We start from the raw sequence: 24,955 nt of genomic DNA on the forward strand, positions 1-24,955 counted from the left end.
AAGCAGGAAAATCAGGCAAGAATAAGAGGAAGACAAAGAGAAAGCCTCAAAAGAAAGCTGCTAAGTCCAAGAAGCAGAAAAAGGACAAAGCATCAAATGCTTGTCACTTCTGCAAGCAGGCAGGCCACTAGAAGAGGAACTGTCCTCAGTACCTGGAATCCAAGAGACAAGGTAATTTTGAATCGTGTGTTATAGAAACCAATTTGTTGGTAACTTCTGATTCCTGGTCTATTGACTCTGGGGCATCGACTCATGCGTGTAACTCACTGCAGGGGTTCAGGATAAGAAGAAAACTGAGTGACGGAGAAGTAACTCTTTACTTGGGGACTTCTGCAAGTGTTGCAGCTATGGCTATGGGAACCATAGAGTTAAGTTTCAGAGAAGGAATAATTGTACTGAAAGGTTGTCTTTATGTACAAATTTTGGGAAGAAATTTGATTTCTTTTTCAAAACTGTGTGCGGATGGATATTCTGTTCTCTTTAGTAATACGATTACTATTAAAAGAAATAACAAATTCATCGCATACGGAGAACTTGAGAATGGTCTCTATGTTCTCCATCCTTCTCTGGAAGCTAACATAACCGAAACTACATTGGGTGACATCCCCAAGAAAAGAACTCGTGATACAGTTAATCCCACGTGCCTGTGGCATTACTGACTTGGCCATATTGACATAGATCGTATCACAAAGTTGGTAAAGGATGGTCCTTTGGATTTTCTAACTATAGAAGATCTTCCAACCTGTGAACCTTGCTTTCAGGGTAATGTTCCCTATGCCTCAGCCGTAGGAAGCATCATATATGCCATGCTGTGCACTCATCTTGACATAACTCAGGCAGTGAGTGTAGTAAGCAGATTTCAGGCCAACCCAGGGCATGAGCATTGGACTGGTGTGAAATACATACTTAAGTACTTTCAAAGGACAAAAGAGTTTTGTCTGGTATTCGATGGTAGTTCACCACAAATCCAGGGGTATACTAATGTCGATTTTCAGTCAGATCTAAATAATAGAAAGTCTACATCTGGGTATGTTTTCACGATAGGATTGTATGTTGTTTGCTGGAAAAGCAGCAAATAGGGGTCCATGGCGGATTCTACAACCGAAGCCGAACACATTGCCGTAAGTAAGGCTGCCTTATGAATGAAGGTGTTCATTATGGAATTTGGAATTCAGCACATCACCCATTCCACTGTTGTGTTACAACACTGGATCTATGGGAGATTGATGTTAAAAGGTAGAATCAACAGAGAATGTGGGAGACCCATTGATTAAGCCAATGACACAAAAAGTGTTTGAGAAACATGTGGAAAGTCTGAGACTCCGGCTTGTACCCAATTGGACCTAAGTGCAAGTGGGAGCTGTTAGACAGTGTATGCCCTTAGCTCAAATCAGAATGATGTACCTTATGACATTTAATGTAAATGAATAAATTACATATTTGATTCATGTTATTATGGTGTGTTTCTGTGTAATACCCTTAAACTGGACACATATGAGACTCGTGTTAGTTTAGAATCTTCACAGTCGTTTGATAGATTCGGGAGATTTATCTTGCCAAGGCTACCGTTGATGTGCTGCCAAGTTGGTTGGGGTGACTTGTCTCAGCTGCCAGGGTGAGACATGAGGTACATGCAGTGTGGGTTTTCTTGAAACCCTGAACCAGACCAGAATTCCAGTATTGCCCTGGACCTTGGAGATTGATGGGCAAAACTGGAATGTTACACCTAACCCCTAGACTCGATTATGATACTGCACTAGGTGTCGGATTGGGCTGTCTTTGATATGTCAATAAGTGAGATCCTTAGAGGGGGTCAAAACCTGGGTATGTTGGGACAGTCCGAGAATTCATCTGAGTGGGTGATTATAGTGATATGATCAGCCCCTTTGTCGGACAAAGTGAATGATCGGGGATACATCTCTTTGATGGAAACCAAAACTGCCGGCAGTCGATTTCAACCGTTGAAATTTGGTTTTGCAAAATATATTTATATAGAGATATACATATATATATATATATATATATATATTATGGTTTCAAAATGTTTGCAAAAAGTTTTAATTCCCAAGATCCATGTGAGTAGAGAGTGCAACACTGTTCCTTGCAGCCGATGGAGAGGTCCTCTCTTGTCGAGTAGTGTGTGATCATTATGGGCTGAGAGGTTAAGTATAAGACCATTGAGGGTAATATATGATGGGCTAATCTTGTATCTGTCCACATTCCTTGGGTTTTTATAAGGTGGCTTGACCCAGGGACCATTTAGTGTAAATGTTGGGCCCATTAAGAGCCCATGGTGATGGACTCAGGGGTTCATTGTTTCCTATAGTGAATTCGGCCAGGCCTTGTAACAAAGGCTGGGCTGAACCCATGTGGCTGATGTGTAGATCAATGTTTGGGTCTCACGCCATACAAGGATACCCAACTGGGCAATAGTTTGGAGGTTAAGCGAGCACATGGACTTAATGGGACTAAAGCCCAATCCGAACTGGTTTAATTTGATTAATTAAAGAGGGGCGGTGCTGGGATTTAGATTAACAGATTGGATAGGGAGTTATCCCTATCCACACAGAGAGTCTAGATCTAAATAAAGATTTGGATTAGGAAACTCCTAATAAGATTAGGAGGGTTGATCTTTATATTTAGATAAGATAAAAAAAAATAATAATTGGTTTAATAGTTATGCTTTTGTTAGAAATAGTTATGCTTATGTTATTTCCTCATTGGTTTAATGGATAATTATGTGGAATTAAAAATAAAAATTAAAAAAAGGAAATTAGGAATGGGGGTTTAATTGTAACTTTTTTTGGATAGATATAGATAATAAGTGCGTAAGGGGATAAATAGGAATATAGATAATTTAGGAGAAAAACTCTATACTAAATTAGAGATAATTTAGAAGATAATTAGGAATTAGAGATAATTTAAGAAATTAATAAATGTTATAGATAATTTAGAAGAAAGTGGGGGATAGTGGTGCCACTTGGCTAGACATTAGAAAAGTAAAATTCGCTATCTTTATTTACTAGTGAATGACGCCGTATTAAGTATGGGGAATCATTAATGTTAAATTTATGTTATGGAATCAATACAGTTAAATTTGTATTTATTAATATTTTAAATAATTATTAAATTTTCAAAAAATAGCTTTTCAATAATTGTTAGAATATGGATAATTTTCTTTTGTTATGGTACGTAGAGGGTTAATGATTAAGTGAAATTGATAGAATATCGGCAAAAGTGGTTGTGGATAACCAATTTTGCATTTTCTGCAATTTTTTTTTTGGAATTGATTGAAAATGGTGGTATTAGGTTGTGGGTTTAGCATCAACTTCTCAAAAAATGCTGCCTCTCTAGTTTTACAGAAAAATGAAAAGACTATGTGTCTGAATGGTGGAGAGCTATAGTGGGTTTTAACAAGAATTTCTAAAAAAATTGCGATATGTCTTGCTTTCTAGAAAATGAGAAGGTCACTTATCTTAATGTTGATAATGGGCTGTGGATTTTAACACAACTTCTAAAAAAATGATGTGTCCAAATTTGAATGGTGGGGCTGTAGCGTGAAAGCCTTCCTTCTGTATATATATGATTGGTTGTTAGAAATAATTTAGCTTATATTGTTTTCTTATTGATTTAATGAATAATTATATAAAATTATAAAATAAAAAATTAAAAAAAAAACATGAAATTAAAAAAAGGGCGTAGAGCAAGGAAAGGCGTGATGACATTAACAACCTTCCGACGTGGAAATTTCTGACCAAAAGTTCACTTCTGAAATATAGATCGAACGGTCCAAACTCGAAAGGATTCAAAGATTGCGGCGCACTGTGGATGTGAAGGTATTCTAGGATTAACGGCAAACCTCTTGGCGGGTGGCGGCTGATCTTTCGATTTCGGCCTTTTGGAGATGACTTCCTTAACTCACATGGCTTTTATAACTCTACGGCGTATTTTAGTCAGAGGCAGCCAAGGATCGCTCAGGATTAGAGTTTTTCACGCCATCTATTTATTGTGGAGATGAAAACCGAAGCAAAATGAGAAATTGAGAACGACAAGCAGCAGAAAAAGATATGGAGATCTCGACGACCCTCTCTCTACCCTCAGTTCCCAGAATTTCACCTTCCGTATCTACCTTCGCTTCCTGCAAGTCTGTGTTCTTCAGCAATGGCGCAACTGATCTCCACATGAGGAAGAAGACTAATTGCTTGGTCTTGGATAGAAGCAAAACTCAGAGGGGTGTCAATCCTCGATGCTTGTTCGGTCTCGGTGTACCCGAGCTCGTGGTAATCGCTGGTGTGGCAGCACTTGTTTTCGGGCCGAAGAAGTTGCCAGAGATTGGGCGGAGTTTCGGGAAAACTCTCAAGAGCTTTCAGCAGGTAAGCTTCTCCTTCGCGTTTTTAATCCATTTTCCTCGATCCGGTCACTTGTATTCTGCAGTTCTTTCGAATGTTCGTCTTTGGTTAACTTATAAACATTAGAAACTAGGTTGGGTTTTGAAATCATGTATCTTCTGTGAGATTTTGTTGTCACATACCCATTTTTCTCATCATATGTTAGATTAGATGTATCTATTTAAAAAAAAATTACAAGACAGGAACAAGGTCGAGGTCTCAGGGCAGTACGAGTAGCTGAATAGAGTTGGAAGATTGATTAGTGACTGTTAATCCCTTGACGTTGGGTCGGAAGTTTGTGCTTTATAAAGCACGCTACCTAGCTATGTTTGGAGATCAACGAGTGGAGCTACTTGCAGTGACTGTTTGATGATTTTAGTTGTGAACTTGGGCTTTCGAATTTAGGAATTATTCATGATAGAAAAATGATGTTATGTCCAGTTTAGACGGCTGAAGTCTTGTTTATTCTTAGCTCCTCTTCTTTAACCTAACCAAACGATTTTCTTTTATATATTTGGAGCATCTTGCTCCCTTTCAAATTCTCAAGGGATACTCTTTTACTAATGCAATTTGTTGGAATGGAAGGAGCGAGTTAGGGGATAATAAAGGAAAGCTCAGTGAAAAGGGCTTTTATCATGGTCTGGACTAGCTACTGCAAGGGTTTGTTGTTGTCATTAAGTAGATAGATGGATAAGCTCCTACAGGGTCCTTCTTCAGTAACTAGAAATTGCTAGATTTCATGCAGCTTTTGTCGTGGAAGGTGACCCTAAGGCTATGTTTGGTTTGAAGGAAAACGTAAGGAAAGGAAGGGAAAAGTAGGGAAACCTATACAAGGTTTGTAAAGGCTTCCCTTCCTTTCCCTACTTTTTCCTTCAAACCAAACACAGCCTAAGAGTACCTTCCCATGGTTGTAGACTTTTGGAGGTTGGTTTAGGTGGTGTTTGGGGTCGGTGCTGTTTCCTGAGAGGTGTTTTCTTAGAAAACGGTGCTGCATAAGCATGCTGCTTTCTCAGGTTTTCTATTTGGTACCATTGCTGTTGCTGCCACATAGGTGTTTTTCAATGCCACATCAGCACACCATTGCTAGCAACAGTAGAAAAACGGGAAAACACCAAAAGGGGCATTTTCTCAGACCACATCTTTCCTGTTGTGGTGCCATTTTCTGTGGAAACGGCATCGATCCCAAACACCTACTTAGAAATAATTGGCATGGTATTACATTTTTTTTATAAGGGCCAGCTGAAGTGACTAAGCCGCCATTCTCAGATCTTCTTTTTTCTTCTTCTTCTTCTTCGGCTGCTGTTCTCCAGCAAACACAAATAACCATAGGAATGCCAATAAATTTAATTAGAAATGAATATGGTGTTGGATACTTCAGAGGTTACGTTGACACTTATATTGGAGAAGGCAGTAGACTTATTCAACAGTTAAATTTTTAATCAAACTCTGTAAATTGAAAATATCTTTTAGCTGCCGACAAATCAAGCACTCATTGAATGCACTTTTGCAAATAAGTTATATCTCTTAAAAGGGCCCATGTATTTTGCTGATTTTATGCATCGGTTGGTGCAAAGAAATTTCTAAATCACAAAAAAAAAAAAAAATCCAAACAACCACTTTCCTTTTGTATCAACCAAAATTTAGGTAGCTAGTGGTTTTTTCATGCCTGGCATATTCCTCTAGAATGATGCAGGGTTGTTAAGTTCAACAAAAACTCTTTTTCTACATCAGAAGATAGGCGAGTGAAAGCATAATATGATAATTTTAGGGAACTTTGTGCTTATTAAACTATCTTTATCATCTAATATTTTCATTATTGTTCGGATTTTGGTTCCTCTTGCAAAAATATATACCTCTGTCTCAGAGAAATCAAATAGCTCTCTGATGTTTCTGGTAATAATTTAGATTCTTATGCATGAATATAAATAAATAGGTTAAGCACTGGCATTTCTTCGTATATCATAAGAGCAAAAAATAATGGTAAGTCATTGGATATGATTCAATCATTTTTTTAATCTATTTCCCCAGTTCTTAGAGATGATCAGATTACCTTAATGTCAACAGCTATGCATCATTGATCAATGAAATTTGCAATTTTTCTTTGAAGATTAAGCATTGAGATTTACAGAAAAAAAAGATGGTCTTTAAACTCATTAACTAAAGGACAGCAATAAAATGCACTAGTCAACCTGCTCTATGGGAGAAGTCAGTGAGAATGGTACTGCAGTCCCCTATCATGCAATTGGGTGATAATCTGCTCACCAGCGAAAGGTTCTTGACAGAGATCGGGGGAGGATGGGGTTTTTTTTTATCTTTAGTCGTAACTGGCTGCCAAAATATTTATTTATTTTTGTTTGTTTTTTCCCTTTTTTCCATTTCCATTATTGTTAGTGATGCTTTGTTTCTTTCATATTCATAGTGATCTTTCTCTGTTTTTCATTCATGGTTGTTATTTAAGTTCAAGCAATTAACTGCTTGTCTGATATGATACATCTGTACTACTCCTTCCCATATTGTATCCAGTTATTGTATCACTAAAAGAATGTTTAGGTATTTAGTTGCTTTATGAAATGTTAGTTAACATATTAGAATTTTTTGTTACTTGTAATTGTCAGAATGCTGTAGCATGATGGTGGTTCCCTTTGTAATTTAGTTGCATATAGAATGCGTTTATCTTTGAAATGTGTGTCCATGTTTTAGTCCTACAATGAGTTTGCTAGTCTGCAATTTTGCATATACATTCAAGGTTGTTACAAGTTTTGTAGCCGACCCCATATAGTTGGGACAAGGCTTAGATGACGATGATGATGACAGAATATAAGTTTTGCTTCTTTAATAACATGACATTCACACACAGAATTTCTCTTCTTACAGTTACATGGACATGCATATTCATACATATTATAGTGGCTACAAAAGTAGCTCTAGCTGTATCAGAATGACTGACATTATATAATTGATTCATTTTTTGTGGGCATTTGTATTTCTACATATTTCATGCTTTCTTTAAATTGCAAGAATGCTCTTTTGGACATTCTTAGGTGTTGGTTAACAATTAAATGATGGGCGTGAGTTGAATAGTGCTCCTTTAATAGTGAAACTCAATAGGAAAAAAGAAATGTAAAAAGCTTCATATAGTTGATACAATGCAACATGTGGTTTGAAGTGAAAGTTGTGTCAGTTTGTTGCTCGCGATCTCCCCATTTTCATAATATATTCACTTATTTTTATTGCTTTTGAGAAATTTAAAATTATATATTTCACCAAAACCTTAAAACCTTACTTGTTTTATTGTTTGATTGGGCACTTGCCAAGGGGAAACCCAGTCTGAACACTAATGTTCCATTTCAATTTGGTATTAGTATGCTTTTGTAAATCCTAACATGCAGAATTTCCTTTTCTAACATAGGTACATGCCTAGGAATGTTCACCCTAACTATGCTGACTGGTGCTCATGTCTCTTCTTTTTATTGAGATCCTAATTCATTAGTTTGTTAGAGATAAAGAAACGATCAGTTTGTAGTGACCATGATATTGAAAGACTTCCCCTTGCTACTGGCTGTTTATGTTGGGACCCAAATACCTTCCCCGAACCCAACAAAGGGAGTGGAGCAGGCCACTACCCATCAACAGTTCTCAAGGAGGCAGAAAGGACAGGCGACAGAGCCCCAAAATTAGTTACACACAGAGTTCGTTATTCTGCCGCCAAAAGATATTCCCTCCATGATATTTTCCAGAGTTAGTTATCCTGCAAATCAGAGGATATTCCCTCTATGATTACACCTGTAGGCCAGCTATATAAGGCCATACTCTTATAATGAAAGGTGTGAATGAATATCCCCTGTTTTTCTGTCACCGAGTCCCTTTTTTCCTACCTTCCCTTCTCTTCTTCCTCTCCATTTCTGTTTTAGGAGGTTAAGCCACCCTCGAAGGGGCTTCCGAGGTGAGCGGTATCTCACCAAGTTGGTATCAGAGCAAGGTTGCAGACCAGCTATGCCGCAGACAAGATCCTCTACCATGGAAGATAGAGTCGACCAACTTGAGATTGGGTTCCACCAGGTACTGAACGAACTCAGGGATCTTAAGGTGGTCATCTCTAACCTTGCCTCCCAACAACAATCCGACAAGACCAGTCATCCAATAGGGGCCGACGCCTCTGTTTCTGGTAGCCAGGGAACTGGGGTTTACCCTGTCGGAAAGGTTACTAAAATCAAATTTCCCAACTATTCCGGTGGAGATCCCATTCCTTGGATCTTCAGAGCAGAGAGATTCTTCAAGTATCATGAAACCCCTGCACACCAGCGTGTTGCCATCGCCTCCATTCACCTAGAAGGAGACGCTATTCTCTGGCTCCAGTGGTATCGACAAGCCCATCCTCAGGCAACTTGGGTGAAGTTCACGGAAGCTCTGTGCATCCGTTTTGGGCCGACGGAGTTCGTGGATTACGACGAACTCCTCACTCGACTAAAATAGACCGACAATAGCAGACTACCAGCTCGAGTTTGAAAGAATGGCGACCAGGGTACATGGATGGCTGGAGAAGGCCTTGGTAGGGTGTTTTGTGGGAGGTCTCAGAGAAGACATCCGCCTGGAAGTGAGAGCTCTTCGACCAGCGACAGTCATGGCGGCGGTGGGTATGGCTCGCCTACAAGAAGAGAAGATTGATAGCATGCGCAGGACCAACAAGCCATCCTACCTGAATGTGAGGGCTCCCCAGCGGGCCGAACAACAACCCCTGAAACAAGTTGAGGATTCTCAGAAGCCCATTTTGCCCAGGCCCACTGTGCCTTTCAAGCGCCTCTCGTGGGCTGAGATGTAGGCCCGACGCGAGAAGGGCCTCTGTTACAACTGTGATGACAAGTTTGGGCCAGGCCATAAGTGCCGGGTCCAGCGAGTATTTCTCCTTCAAATAGAGGAAGAACCGGAGGGGACAGAACCAGAGCACATCGAAGACTGTGAACTGATATCAGGCGAACCAGAACCTGTCAGAGCCGAGATCTCTCTACACGCTCTCATGGGCCTCAACCCTCTTCAGTCCATGCGAGTAGAAGGAAGATTGATTGGCCGATTTGTGATGGTTTTGATTGACAGTGGCTCTACTTTGAACTTCATCACTTGCCGTTTGGCAAAGCAACTAGGTATGACTATACACCCCACTCCTCTCTTTTCGATCCATGTGGCTAATGGGAATCAGATGTTATGTGATGGTGTATGTAAGAAGGAAAAGATCCTCATATAGGGCCATAATTTCGTGGTAGATCTCCACCCATTGGAATTCTCGGGGGCTGATATTATTTTGGGAATCCATTGGTTACGCGGCCTAGGTCCGGCACTGTGTGATTGGGCCAAAATGACAATGGATTTTTGCCAAGATGGACAGACCTGCCATTTACAAGGGGTGCGGCCCCCTAGTCCCCGAGGTGATACTTTAGCCTCTATAATACGGGCCTCCAAGGATGCTGGACAACCCTTGTTTATGCACTTAGGCATTCGGCCCACAGTTCCAATTTTAAACAATCAGGACTGTGACCAACCCACGGAAGCCCAACACAAGGCCCTAAGATCGATACTCGATCAATTTGGTGACATATTCAAGGAACCAAACCAGTTACCTCCACCTCGGGCCCATGATCATCAGATACCCCTCTTACCAGATTCCAAACCAGCCAATGTGAGGCCATATAGATACCCTTATTTCCAAAAGCTAGAAATTGAGAAGGCGGTAAAAGAGCTACTGGACAAGGGGCATATACAGACCAACACCAGCCCGTTTTCATCCCCCGTACTAGTGAAGAAGAAGGATGGTAGTTGGCGTTTTTGCGTAGATTACCGGGCCTTGAATCAGATTACAGTGAAGGACAAGTTACCGATACCCCTCATTGAGGAACTGCTGGACGAGTTAGGGGAAGCACAAGTGTTCTCCAAACTAGACCTGTGGTCCGGGTATCATCAGATCCGGGTTCACCAGGCTGATATCCACAAGACAGCCTTTAGGACCCACGATGGCCATTATGAGTTTCAAATTATGCCGTTTGGTCTTATCAACGCCCCCTCCACCTTTCAGTCCCTCATGAATGACATCTTCAGGCCGTTCCTAAGGCAATTTATTCTGGTATTTTTCGATGACATTTTGGTTTACAGCAAGGATTGGGGCACCCATATGAAACATCTGGAACTTACCCTCACAATTCTGAGAGAGCACCAATTGCATGCCAAATTGACAAAGTGTTCCTTTGGACAAAGACAGATTCGGTACTTAGGCCATGTGGTTGCTGCAGGGCGGGTCATGGCAGACCCAGAAAAGATAGATGCCATCCGAAAATGGCCCAAGCCCACTACTGTAAAGGCTCTCAGGGGCTTTCTTGGGCTTATCGGTTATTATAGGTGCTTCATTAAGGGGTATGGGCTTATGGCCACCCCTCTAACGCGCCTGTTAAAGAAGGATTCTTTTGGGTAGGCTGATGATGCCCAACGGGCCTTTGAAGACAGTAGTTTCTAACCCTCCAGTCCTCACTCTTCCGGATTTCTCTCAGCCCTTTGAGATAGAGTGTGATGCATCGGGTGTCGGAGTGGGGGTCATTCTGATGCAGAAGGGGCAACCCATTGCTTATTTCAGCAAGGCTCTCTCAGCAGCTCACCAAAATCAGTCCACCTATGTCAAGGAATTGATGGCCGTGGTAATGGCAGTACAGAAATGGCGTACATACCTATTGGGACGCCAATTTATCATAAGGACAGACCAACGAAGTTTGAAGTACATAGCAGAACAAAGGGTGCACACCCCGGAGCAGCAAAAATGGCTTAGTAAACTAATGGGATTCGACTACCACATCGAGTATAAACCTGGGCCTGCCAACAAAGTAGTTGATGCCTTATCACGGGTAGAAGAGCTGGCCCAACTAACCTGCTCCCAGCCCAGTTTTCCCTTGTTTGAAGCTATACGACAAGAAGCTAGATCTGATCTGCAGCTGCAAGACATCAGGGAAAAGTGGAAACGTGACCCTTCTCAGGTTCTGGGTTACCAAATTGTGGGACCTGATATTTTCTTCAAGGGCAGGTTTGTGGTTGCTCCAAATTCCACCCACAAAACTGAACTGCTAAGGTTGTTTCATGATTCCGCGTTGGGAGGACATTCAGGGGTGCTACGGACCCTAAAAGGACTCAGCAGTCACTACCATTGGGTAGGAATGCGCAAGGATGTGTTGCACTATGTATCTGAATGCCAAACTTGCCAACAACAGAAATACTCCTCACAGTCACCCGCGGGCCTTCTACAACCCCTCAAGATTCCAGAGCAAGTGTGGGAAGACCTCTCCATGGATTTCATCACAGGACTTCCTCGTTCTGCAAGGAAAGAGGTCATCATGGTAGTGGTTGACCGTCTCACCAAGTATAGCCATTTCTCTGCTTTGCCTCACCCTTACACTGCAGCAATGGTGGCCGACATCTTCATACGGGACGTGGCAAAACTGCATGGAACACCAAGATCCATTGTCTCAGACCGTGACCCTGCCTTCCTAAGTTCATTCTGGAAGGAGTACTTCCGATTGCAAGGAACCCAACTGCACCCATCCACCAGCTATCACCCGCAAACTGATGGACAGACTGAAGTCATTAATCGATGCTTAGAAGCCTACCTTAGATGCTTCATAGGGGAGAAGCCTAGACAATGGGCCCACTGGCTTCCGTGGGCAGAATATTGGTACAACTCAACTTATCAGTCAGCTGCAGGAATGACATCCTTCAAGGCTCTATACGACAGAGAACCCCCTCCCATATTACCCTATGAATATGGGTCATCCAAGGTGGCAGAAGTAGAGACTCGCCTACTGGAAAGAGATGAGATCCTTAGACTGCTCAAGGCCAATTTGACAAAGGCCCAGCAACGAATGAAGATCAGCTATGACTCTCACCATCGCCCATTAGAGTTTTAGGTGGGTGATTTTGTCTACCTTAAGCTCCAACCTTACCGCCAGGTCTCAGTGGTAAGACGGGCTTGGCACAAGCTAGCTCCCAGGTATTATGGGCCCTATAAGGTGCTGGAAAGAGTGGGCCTTGTTGCTTACAGATTGGACCTCCCTGCTACCTCGAAGCTTCATCCGGTGTTTCACATCTCCCTTCTCAAGAAAGCTGTGGGAAATCATATCCCTATCTCATCTAACTTACCCCAATTCACTGAAGAAGGGGACATTTACACAGAGCCCATCAAAATTGTGGATTTTCGATGGGTCCGACGAGGTGGGCAGGTTGTACCAGAAGCCAAGGTAGAATGGGCCGGGCTCCCCCCAGAAGACGCCACTTGGGAACCTTATCTAAGGCTGAATGAGAGGTTCCCGAACCTAGACCTTGAGGGCAAGGTCAATGCTAAGGAGGGAGGAATTGTTGGGACCCAAATACCTTCCCCGAACCCAACAAAGGGAGTGGAGCAGGCCACTACCCATCAACAGTTCTCAAGGAGGCAGAAAGGACAGGCGACAGAGCCCCAGAATTAGTTACACACAGAGTTGGTTATTCTGCCGCCAGAAGATATTCCCTCCATGATATTTTCCAGAGTTAGTTATCCTGCAAATCAGAGGATATTCCCTCTATGATTACACCTGTAGCCCAGCTATATAAGGCCATACCCTTATAATGAAAGGTGTGAATGAATATCCCCTGTTTTTCTCTCACTGAGTCCCTTTTTTTCTACCTTCCCTTCTCTTCTTCCTCTCCATTTCTGTTTCAGGAGGTTAAGCCACTCTCGAAGGGGCTTCCGAGGTGAGCGGTATCTCACCAGTTATCTGGTCCTTTACTGGGTCCCAGATCTGCCACAAACATGATGTGTATAAATGGGCTATGTAATCCAGTCATGAGTAAACACAAATTGCTGGTACATCTGGTAACTGTACAGATAGTTGATGTACTCATGATTGGTTTATGTAGGCCCTTTGTACACACTTCGCTTGTAGCAGATCCAAAGTCCCTTTACTGACTTGGGCTGTTTATTGAGTCTTACATGTGAAGCATGACAAGGGCTTGAAATTTTACTGTGTCATCATGTCTTACCTTAAATCTTCTTTGTTCTGCTTAAATAATTCTCTAGGATGATGATATATTTGTTTCCCTTGCTAGCCTATTTATCTCTATTTCAACTCCTTATTGAGGGTGAAAAGAAGCTGTGCAATGAAAAATTGTCTATATTTACCTTTTCAATTCAACACTTTGGCCTAAACTGTATTTTACATATTGTGGAAAATTTTGGTATTGGAGTAACCATTTACTTTCCTAATCATATACTGTTTACTGAAAGAGATAATGACACACTAACAAACTATTTAAATGTATTTGGCATATGATCTAATGGCTTGGTGATGTAAGGGAAATTCATTTGATAAAGCAGACATCCTGTATGGAAAAAGAAAAGCTTTAGGGTTTTGTTTACAGTGGACACTGTTACTGGAAGCTTAGTTCTAGATTATCAAGCTACTTGAGTCCAGTCATGAATCAGAATGCCTCTTGTTTTAATAATTAAATTTCAAAACTTTACTTACGGTGTTGATAACAAGTTTGGGTTAGAGATAAATGCTTGGCATGGTTGTGATGCAATTTTTTTTTTTTTTAATTGTACAGGCGGCAAAGGAGTTTGAATCAGAATTAAAAAAAGACCCAGAATCTGCAATAGAAGCTACCTCAGAGAAACCTACAACAGTCAGTGAAGAGAGGAAAGAAGATACCAAGGTCTCAAGCACAAATGAGAATTTTTGATATCGACCGAGTCTGCCCTCCTTCAGTCATTTTCCACATATTTGTGTGTTAGTTTTGTACCAAGCAATCTTTTTTTGTTCTAATGAAATAGCAATATTTAGCTTATTGGAGTTGATTGCTTTCAACCTATGTTTCAGCTATTAGTTTACAAGCTTCGTGTTCAAATACTATTATTTTATTGAATCTTCCATTGGGATTCAAGGCTCATTCTGAGAGTACTGGAAATTCCATAAAAGCATCGAACAGGTTGGAGTTTTGCTGCTCAGGGTACTGAGTTGATTTGAATTTCCAATACTCATGGCAGAGGTTGCTAGCCGATTTAGCTGTTGTGATCAGCGAGCCATTAATCAGGAGGTGCATGTGACCTATGGTTTAGCAGATCTACCAGCTCAGGGAGGCGGTTTAATTTGCTAACCTCCAAACTCTATTACACCTACTTATCCTCTGAATGGAAAGGGGTTAGAAAAGTGTATGGCTTTATATAGCCCAGATTGAAAATTTGAAATGCAGCACAAGGGGCATGCCTCGGCAGGATTCAAGGTGCAGTTGCATGCACCCTAAAAAAATATGGTTTTAATTACTTTGTACATCGTGACAACACAATAGGCAAATTTTCATTGCTTGTTATTTTCAAAGAAGAATTCTGGTAAGGCTCAGTTTGGAAAGAGTACAAATGCAAATATGTACGGTATAAACAAGGTTCAAAGTATCGATACAGGGCGATACGCCGGTAGGCCGATATATTGGTACTCTGTTTTTTGAATCTTGTTCAGAGGGGCTGGTTTAAGGCCGGTCTACCCCCCGAACTACTTGCCGATCCAAAACACCCCCTATAGGGGTGTATCGGGAAGGTTTCGATGCGACATATCAGCTGATATAGGTCGATACGTATCGATACTTTAAACCTTGAATATAAATATATAAAATAATATAAAATATAAGGATTTGTACTCTACATATTCAGTTATCTCCGGGTGGAAAATCACTAAGGCACGTTTGGTTTGTAGGAATAGAGGTTTGGAATCAGTTTTGATTGGGTGGAATGGGAATCCCATTTCCATTCCGTGGAATGACATTCCACAAGGATTTGAGGGGAGGGAATGAAACTTCATTCCAGCTGATTTTAATTCTCATACTGAATCAAAGACTGAGAATAGATCATTCTGATTCTCATTCCAATGGATTTTAATTCAATTCTGCTTGTGAACCAACGGACCCTGGCTATATCCTAGCATCCGGTGGTAAATCACCAAGGCCCATTTGGTTTGTAGGAATAGAGGTTTGGAATCAGTTTTGGTTGGATAGAATGAAAATCCCATTTTCATTTCTAGTGGAGTGGCATTTCCCCATTTGAGGGTTTAAGGGGAGAGAATGAAATTTCATTTCAGCTGATTTCAATTCTCATTCTGAACCAAAGACTGAGAATAGATCATTCCGATTCCCATTCCAACGATTTCAATTCAATTCCGCTTGTGAACCAACGGAGTGACGGACCCAAAATAAATCACAAAGAAGGTGGCTGTCGGAAAAGAATCTTTCCTTGGATGATCAAAATCGGACCTTGGAATTGGCATTCCCTCCCTCTCTTCTTGAGTCCCACCACCAGCAATAGACATTTTGACAAAACAGCAAACTAACTTTAACTGTCAGTTCTTGGAATTGACATTCTCTTCTCCGTTGAATGCTCTCCGTGTCCAAATCCAGGTTTCTTCCATGGCCAACCTCCCTATCCCTAAAGCAGTGCACCCAAATCCATGCACAGATGATTATATCCGGTGCGGTCCACCCCTCTATTACTACCAACCTCTTGAAATCCCTCGCAGATCCAGATATAGTCGACCTCTCCTATGCTCTTGCTGTATTTCGTCGAATTCCTAGACCTTCCAACTTCCAGTGGAATACCATCATCAGGGCCTGCTCAAGGAACCAGGTTCCCCAAGAATCAGTTGCCCTTTACCGTGAAATGTGTCGCGAAGGTGTTACTCCCGACGTTTATACCTTTCAGTTCTTGTTTAAGGCTTGTAGTCAGTGCTCTTCGATCCGGGAAGGTCAGACAGTCCATGGAAACTTTCTCAAGTTATTTGACGGTTCCGATATCTTTGCTAGGAACTCTTTAATCCACATGTACTCCGAGCTCGGGCATATCGAAGTAGCCCGAAGAATATTTGACGGAATGGACCAGAAAAATGTTGTTTCATGGACGATGATGGTTGGTTGTTATGCAAAAATTGGGTGCATGGATGAGGCTCGGAGTTTGTTTGATCAAATGCCTGAAAGAAATGTTGTTTCCTGGACTAGCATGATTGCCAGTTACGTTCAGATTCATCAATTTGAAGAAGCTGTTGGCTTTTTCAAGAAGATGGTATCATCTAACATTAAGCCAGATGTCGTTGCCATGGTTTCAGTGCTCTCCGCTTGTTCCCATCTACGGGAATTGGATTTAGGCAAATGGGTTCACCATTTTGTCTCCAAAGAACGGATTGGCATGACTAGGCATTTAGCAGTTGCTTTAATCGACATGTATGCCAAATGTGGAGATATGGATGCTGCCCGTCAAGTTTTTGATAGCATGGGCAGTAAGGTTCTTGTAGCCTGGAATGCCATCATCGATGGGTACTGCAAATTGGGAAAGTTGGATGTTGCTTGTTCCCTTTTTGATCAGATGGGTGATCGGGATCTTGTAACATTTAATTCAATGATAACTGGGTATGTCCAGAATAGTAGCTTCAAGGACGCCTTCTTACTGTTTTCAGAGCTGTGGCATTCGGGTTTAAAGCCTGACAACTTCATGATTGTGAGTTTACTCTCAGCTTGTGCAAATTTAGGTGCACTATATCAAGGCAAGATGTTGCATGCTTATATCGAGCAAAGTTCAGCAGAGCCAGATGTTTTTGTGGGGACAGCACTTGTAGACATGTATGCAAAATGTGGGTTGATAGGTGAAGCAAAGCAGGTCTTCAACATAATGCCCAACAAAGATGTCTTAGCTTGGACAGTTATGATTTCAGGTCTTGCATTGCACGGAGATGGGAAATCTGCTCTTGATCACTTCTTGTTAATGAGAGAAGAAGGGATTAGGCCAAACAGAGTCACATATGTTGCTGTCTTGAGTGCATGTAGTCACTCAGGCCTTGTTGAAGAGGGTTATTTCCATTTCAACGAGATGGTGTCTATATTCAATATAGAACCTCAAATTGAGCATTATGGTTGTATGGTTGATCTTCTTGGTCGTTCTGGATATCTAAAGGATGCTGAGCGACTAATCCAAAGCATGCCTGTGGAACCAAATGCTGTTATCTGGGGGTCTCTATTAGGTTCTTGTAGAGTTTATAATGATGTAGAATTGGCAGAGAAGGCAGCAAAAAATCTTCTTGTGTTGGAGCCTCAGAAGGATGCTATTTACATATTATTATACAACATATATAATAGCACTGGAAGGTGGTCCAGTGCTGTTGAGTTGCGGGGCATGATGGAGGGTTGCGGTATCAGAAAATTGGCTGGTTGTAGTACTATTGTAATTGAGGGGATTGTTCATGAATTTATTGCTGGTGATAGATCACATCCTCAGTTTGATGAGATACAAACCATGATGAGTGCCATGGCAACTAGGTTGAAGTTGGCAGGTCATGTGCCTAGAATTTCTCAGGTTTCATTGGATATTGATGAGGAGGAGAAAGAAAATATACTGTTCAATCACAGTGAGAAGATGGCTATTGCTTTTGGCATCCTCAAATTAGGAAAAAATATTCCAATTCATATTCTCAAAAACTTGCGGGTTTGCAGGGATTGCCACTCTGCAATCAAGTTGATTGCAAAAATTTGGAACAGAGAAATTGTAGTTAGGGATCGGAGTCGTTTCCATCACTTCAGACAGGGACAATGTTCATGTGGTGATTTTTGGTAAATGTAATTTAGGCTCCATTTGTTTGCAGTGCAAATCTGAACCAGGTACAAATTTTGTACCCAGTTCAGTTTTGCATCTGTTTGTTTGTAACTATTTGCACTCCAACCTGATACAGAATTTGTGCTTTTCTCATCTGCACTCATTGCCAGTGCAAATTTTGCATCCCAAAAGTTGAAAAATCTGCACCACCTTCCCACATCAATTCTCTCATATGAAGTAGAGACTACATCATCTTGCTTTTTTACCTCACTCTCAAGCAAATAACCCTCCTACCTCCATTCTCTTTCATACAAGGTGGAAACCACATCATTTTGCTTACTATTTTTTACTTCTCACAAACAAATAAGACAAAGTCTAATGTGAAGCAAAAGTAAACCAGAATTTGCATTCCCATGTATTTACACAAATTAAGGATTGTTACCCTCCTACCTCCATTCTCTTTCATACAAGGTGGTAAGGGTGGCCACGAGCTGAGCTTTTTATGAGCTATTCGAGTTGAGCTCGAGTTTGATATATTGGCTTGTTTTCTAATCGAGCCGAGCTCGAGCCCAATAAAGCTCGGCTTATGAGGCTCGCAAACCTAATCGAGCCTAGTATAATAAATAAATATTTTGTATTACATATAAATATATTTTAATTTTTTATATGTATAAATATAAAAATAAAAAAAATATATATTTATTACATATAAATATATATAATAAATATTTTTTATTTTTATGTGTAATAGTAAATATTTTTTATAATTATTATTTTTATGAAATAAAAACATTTTTATATGTATAATAATAAATAATTTTTATAATTCTTAATTTTTGTATGTAAAATAAAAAATATTTTTATATTTATATTTTTTATTTTTTAGAAAAAACTTGACTTGCAATCGAGCTCGAACTTGCGAGCTTTGAATCGAGCCGAGCTCGAGCTCAAATCTCTACCTTGAATTGAGCTTGAACCTAACACAATTTTAGCGAACCGAACTCGAATAGCCAAGTATTCGGCTTGGCTCGAATCCACCCCTACAAGGTGAAAACCACATCATTTTGCTTACTATTTTACTTCTCACAAACAAATAAGACAGTCAAATATGAAACAAAAGTAAACCAGAATTTACACTTAATCGATTTGCATTCCCATGCATTTACACAAATTGAGCCTTAAGGATTGTTAACAGCATACATTATCTAGAGACAGAATTACAGCCTACGTATAACTTAATTGAATTGCTTGAGCATTTGTTACTTTGTTCTTTTGGCAGAATTTATCTCACCAGTTGTTTTTTCATTAAAGAAGTTAATTTCTTTCTAATATTGGATTCTAGTAATCACAATTCAGACTGTCCCTCTCATTCACATGTCTGGAGTTGCATTTTCTGACGTAGGTCATCTCAACTGCTAAACATATTGTCTATTGAGTGATCCCAATTACATTGGATCAAATATGAGATTGGTTGAATGGTGCATCATGTGAGCCGTGTTATTGTTATGGAAATGATGGATTTGGCATGCACACATGCATTAACCTATAGTTGAGTTTTATTAGTCTCTTTGATATAAATGTCTTTAGTCTCAAGAAAGATGACTAGAATGCTCTAAATTATGTTCAACACTAAAAATCCCACACTCCCCCCTCACTTCCAAAGCAATAGTTGTTTGCTTCTTTTTTTGTGAACAAACATGCATTAATTGAACACAGAACAGTCAAGGGAAACAAAAGATATTAGCCACATTGGAGGGGAGGACCACACAAACTCCCCACTTAATTAAGTGTTCCATATTTTGGTTATTGTATGAGTTGCCTTGTTAGCATCTCTATTGATACATACAAAACGAACAGTAAGTAGTCTGCATAAGAAATTGATGTTGTCCAAAATGTGTAGACAAGTCCAAGGCACCAAAGAAAGATTCTTAGAGAGAACATTAATAGCCAAGGCCGAATCAGATTCTATAACCACTCAGTTCCAATCTTTGTCTTTAGCAAATCTGATGGCCCCCAAAATAGCCCTGAGCTCAGCTTTTATGTCTCCCTCTACTACCATAAAAGAAGACCCACAGCGGCAAGAAAACGATTAGAATGGATACTAATAGAATGAGAGCTACTCGTTTTGGGGTAATTACATAATTTCTTTGCTCATCAGAAAGACAACTCTAGATTTTCGGTCATGGCAGTAATCTTAATGTTAGAGAGGATCCATCTAATCCTGCTTAAGACCCAAGATACGGATTCTCACCCTCTGGAAAAGCCTCATATTTCTTACACACCAAATATAGCAGAAAGCCACAGTAATCCAATAAAGAAGCTCATTCTACAAATTCTTATCTCGGAGTGATGGGGGGCTGTTGCAGAAGAAAGTACCGAAAGGATCGAATTTAAAATTTTTGAGAAAAATGTGATTTTGGAATTGGAAAGGATCAATGCTAGCACTAAAGAGATGGATGACTTAAAGAGATTTGATAATGCAGCAAGACATTTCAAAAGGAACCAAAAAAAGGGTGAAGAAACCCCATTGTGACTGGTTTTAGTGACTATTTAAAACATTGTGTCTTCAGACGCACCTCAAATCCGATGATAACTAATTTCAAACATTGTGACTATTTAAAAGGTAGTTAATATTTAATAACTAATTTTGAATTGTGCCTCTTAATCACATCCGATTGAATCGTGGCCGTTGATAACATCAACAATCAGCATCGAACCAAAAACTTCATATTCTTATTTTCTATTTCTAAAGAGTATAAATCAGTTCCTATTAAAAAACTCAAAACAAAACTTGTAATTTTCCAATGTGGGATAAGTTAAAACTGGTTTTAGTAAGAGAAAAACTATTTTTTCAAAACATGTGTGCAAATGTGTTTTGTTATGTAATTGACCAATCAAACCTCATTGAATTTAATCTCTAATGAGATTAAAATCCAATAAAATCTAGGGGGATTTGAAGTTTCCACACTTTCCTAATCAGCTTGGCATCTTGATCTGACATGGGAAATCTTTTGGAGCTCCAAGATTGTAGCAGAAGATTTTGGTGGCGAGTTTCCTATTTCGAACACTTCAACCAGACGATCTGTGTTAATACAAATATGAGTTTTGATATATCATTCAACACAGGATTAAACAATAAATACGACTTCAAATAGAACAAATTGGTGCTCACTCCATATATAAGTTAGGATAAGACAAGAATGATGATTCAACAGTATTAACAAAAAAAGAGATTCCAGCTATTGCTGTAGTTTGGTGAGGGTCCTGAGGGAGTAGCTTGTTTGTACATTCAAGTGAATGTCACTACCCAAATCCCAACTTTTTAGGTGCACTCAGAAAAAGTATATAAAACAGGGTAAAGGGCATCTTAACTTTTCTTGTTCCATGTAGAATAAATGTCTTTCCACTTGTCTTTTACTATAGGGAAAATTCTTGATTAGTATCTTGTATTCTGGGCCAAGTGCCACTTTGGTCCCCGAATTTTGGAATGTGACAATTCAGTACTTGAACTTTAAAATGACACTTTGGCCTTTCATGTTCAGATGGCCATTACTTTAATCCATTTATTTTCCTTTCCTCTCCACCATGTCTTAGCTCCTTTTACTCAAGTAGTAATGTCGAAAATGAATACTTAAAGCTATGTTTGGTTTGAAGGAAAAAGTAGGGAAAGGAAAGGAAAGTTAAGAAAACCTTCACAAATCTTGTATAGGTTTCCCTACATTTTCTTTATTTTCCTTACTTTTTCCTTTAAACCAAACATAGCCTTAGGGCTATTCTTGTCTTGCCAAGTATATAATTTTTCTCTAATTATGAGGTTTACGATTCTTTGATCTCATCCCTGTTGATGCTAGCATTGCAAAGTATATATTTTTTCTCAAAAATACGAGTGCATTGCAATATATGCTTTCTTCCAAAAACGCAAGTTTTTTTTTTTTTCGCAATAGACATGTTAGGAATAGGGGAGATTCCAATTTTTAAACATAAAAAACCCCGCCATAGTTTTTATGTATACCAATACATATCATACAATATGCATCGACACAATGCGATATTTTGAACCTTGGCTCAGGATATTCTCTCAACAAAAACAAATGTTCCAACGTGTTCTGTGTTCACACATCATGATGGGTCTTAGTCTTAGTCTTAGTCGTATCTATCTTTGAAAAATAGATACAAGATACGCATGGAAATCGGACGTATTGTCTTTTTTTTTTTCATGTGTATCGGACCCGTATCGAGGCGTATCGGGGGTGTATCGGAGCGTATCGACGAAAAAGATACGGCCAAAAACTGAAAAAAAAGGGGAAAACAAGCTTCTTTTCCCTGAAATAAGCCTTATTTCACCTCCAAATGACTCTAAAACTCCAAACTTCATTCCTAGAGTGCTAGATTTGCAAGAAACAAGTGTGAATCGTTAATTCTTTTTATTTTTTTCAAATTTAAAAAAAAATATGGCAAAAATAGGTAGGTTTTTCAATTTTTTTTTATAATATCTTGTGATTTCTTTTTTTTCTTGAATGTTTAAATTTATGTTGATCTACATTTCTTACATTCAAAATCATATTTTTTTGTATTATTAATAAATTTATGGAAATTTCATAAAGATATTTGGGGAAAATATAAATTAATAAAAAAATTTGAAAATATAAATTTTCTCTGCCTATAAAGACTAAATATGTTTTAGATATATGGATTTATCTATCATATCCATAGAGCAATTGAAATTTCTTCTTTAGTTTTTTTTTTAATTTTTTATATTTTTAGAATTGAAAAATAATAATTAACTATATTTTATCATGTGATTACAAAAATTGAATATATTATAATTCTGTTGATGATCTATCATATCCACAGACCAATTGAAATTTCTTATTTAATAATTATTTTTTAATATTTTTATATTTTTAAAATTAATAAATAAATAAATAATTAATTATATTTTATCATTTGATCACAATGATTGAATATATTATAATTCTATGGATGATCTATCATATCCACAAAGCAATTGAAATTTCTTCTTTAATAACTATTTTTTGAATATATTATATAATGTTTATTTATTTATTATAATTTTTGGAAATAAATAATAAATAATTATTATTATATTTTCACTTGGAAGTCGTGCCAATGCATGTTTTATGGTTGGATAAGAGAGTTGGGTTTTTCCCATCCCATAAAACAATTATAATTTATAAATTATAGTTAAGCATATGTTTAATGAAATTATAATTAAGTACAATATATTTCTTCATAAAATCATTAAAATATATTAATTTAATGTATATACACCTCATTGTGGTCTTTTATTTAGTGTTATTGATGTATTTTTATGATTTGTTAAAGTATTTATAATATTTTCAAGCATATCTTAGTTTTTTTTTGATACACATGCGTATCCAAAACATATATCGATACGTCTTTTAAAATTGCCTTTCCCATACACTTAAAGTTTCCGATACTTTGAACCTTGGTCTTATGATGAAATATGTGAACATAAATTATCTTAGAATCGTGTTGAAATAATTTCTGTTGGGAGGAGATTCCAACTCTTGGCTCGTTTGCTCCTCACTGAATGCTTGAGGGAAATGACAAAATAAAATACAGGAGACGTGCGGCTGCAACCTGCAAGTGATGTGAGGAGCAAATCCGGATTCGGATAACCTTGCTGTGGGAAATTGGAAATGGCATTGGCAAAGAGGATGATGCGTGTCACGAATCTTTGCAAAATGATCCGGTTTCAAGAATCACCAGTGCGGATTTGGAGGGGGAAATAATGCCTTTTTGTCCCTTTAAAGCCAAACAGATCTTTTATTTCGCGACTTAGGTAAGTTTGGCGTTTCAACGGTAAAATGCACCTAATCTACATTCAACACGAATGATTCGTTGATTCTCAATTTCTCATCCAAAATCGAGGGGTGCGTATCACTCGATGTGCGCAGTTTAGAGATCCATTGTGGGTGGGGGCGGGGAGTGTGCTTAAAATTCAGTCCGGGGATGACGAAACTCTGTAACACCGCTTCTGATTGGTGTGCTTGCTGGCTCCGCCCCCGATTTCCTTATTCCATATACTCCCCTCGATCGACGCCTGTGACTTTGAGAGCTAGACCCTTCTTTCGTTCAACGTAAGGTCTCTCTCTCTCTTCGAAAACAAACAGAATGGCACCAAATCTATCTCTTTCTCTTCGTAGAGTTTTCAGATGCTGGGATGATTACTTGTTTCTACAGATGAACTAATTAATGGGTCGCATTTTTTTATCTGCTCTTACTTGGATTTTGATTTTTTTCTTTCTTTCTTTCGGATTTTGGTCTTATCTGGATCTTGAAGTCAAGGTTACTGGTGGTTTTTAATGAATAAACTATGTAATTGTTGTGATGACTTACGGGTTTCTGATATATTTCTCTTTCTTTCTTCTTCTCCTTATGGGTTTTTAGTGAGAGAGTTGGAACCAATACATGAGAAGAATATAATCAGTATGAACATGATTCATCAGCTAGTTATTAGGAGCTTTACTTAAACATTGAAAGCTAAAAAGTATACCTTTTCTTTACCAGATCGAGCGTAAAAGATTATTGGCCATCTAATTCTTTATCACTAAGATGGAAATGCACTTAAAAGACGCAAAATATACAATTGAAATGGAGTAATGCTGTAGAACAGTAGAAGTATTGCTGGAAGAGAGGTTGATGCTGGTATTCTCCATCATTGGCATCGTAATAAATTTAGTTTGCTTCCTTATGAATGCAATATGAGCTCATGTTGGAGTCCTAAGTATCGCACAGAATGCTATTCCTTTTACATTACATATCTATCTTATATTGCACAAATCCACAACCCTACTACCTAGGAGCCTTTACTTCTTAGACAATGCCTCTGTATTGGAATTTTCTCCATGTTTTCTTACCTCCTTTTCCTAAAAGTAATCTCTGTCATATGCCA

At 39.0% G+C, this 24,955-nt stretch overlaps 2 protein-coding genes and 1 pseudogene across 7 annotated transcripts in view; all 3 read left to right on the forward strand.

The window, feature by feature from the left end:
- The first annotated feature begins 4,009 nt into the window (after window positions 1-4,009).
- Window positions 4,010-14,339, forward strand: LOC104589646 (Bacterial sec-independent translocation protein mttA/Hcf106). Its single transcript, XM_010248029.3, has 2 exons — window positions 4,010-4,373; window positions 13,998-14,339. Exons 1-2 carry the CDS (start codon window positions 4,068-4,070, stop codon window positions 14,130-14,132), a joined length of 441 nt encoding a protein of 146 aa, XP_010246331.1. The 5' UTR covers window positions 4,010-4,067; the 3' UTR covers window positions 14,133-14,339.
- A 1,555-nt stretch (window positions 14,340-15,894) lies between these two features.
- Window positions 15,895-18,036, forward strand: LOC104589647 (pentatricopeptide repeat-containing protein At1g08070, chloroplastic pseudogene; annotated as a pseudogene).
- Window positions 18,037-23,901: 5,865 nt separating this feature from the next.
- The window catches only part of AARE (acylaminoacyl-peptidase-like protein), a 31,700-nt gene continuing 30,646 nt past the window's right edge, over window positions 23,902-24,955 (forward strand). For 2 of the 6 annotated variants that reach the window (XM_088895088.1, XM_010248034.2), the window contains exon 1: window positions 24,005-24,140. Coding sequence is in view for 1 of the 6 variants with exons in the window: in XM_010248032.3 (XP_010246334.1) it covers window positions 24,013-24,140 (128 nt within the window). In the remaining 5 variants the exon portion in view is untranslated. Of the gene's footprint in view, window positions 24,146-24,955 lie in introns of all 6 variants that reach the window. The other 4 variants (XM_088895087.1, XM_010248033.2, XM_010248032.3 and 1 more) reach the window with 3 other exon arrangements.

The sequence above is a fragment of the Nelumbo nucifera genome, chromosome 1, assembly GCF_055504915.1.
Source record: "Nelumbo nucifera cultivar China Antique chromosome 1, China Antique-T2T, whole genome shotgun sequence".
In the NCBI taxonomy this organism is placed as follows: domain Eukaryota; kingdom Viridiplantae; phylum Streptophyta; class Magnoliopsida; order Proteales; family Nelumbonaceae; genus Nelumbo; species Nelumbo nucifera.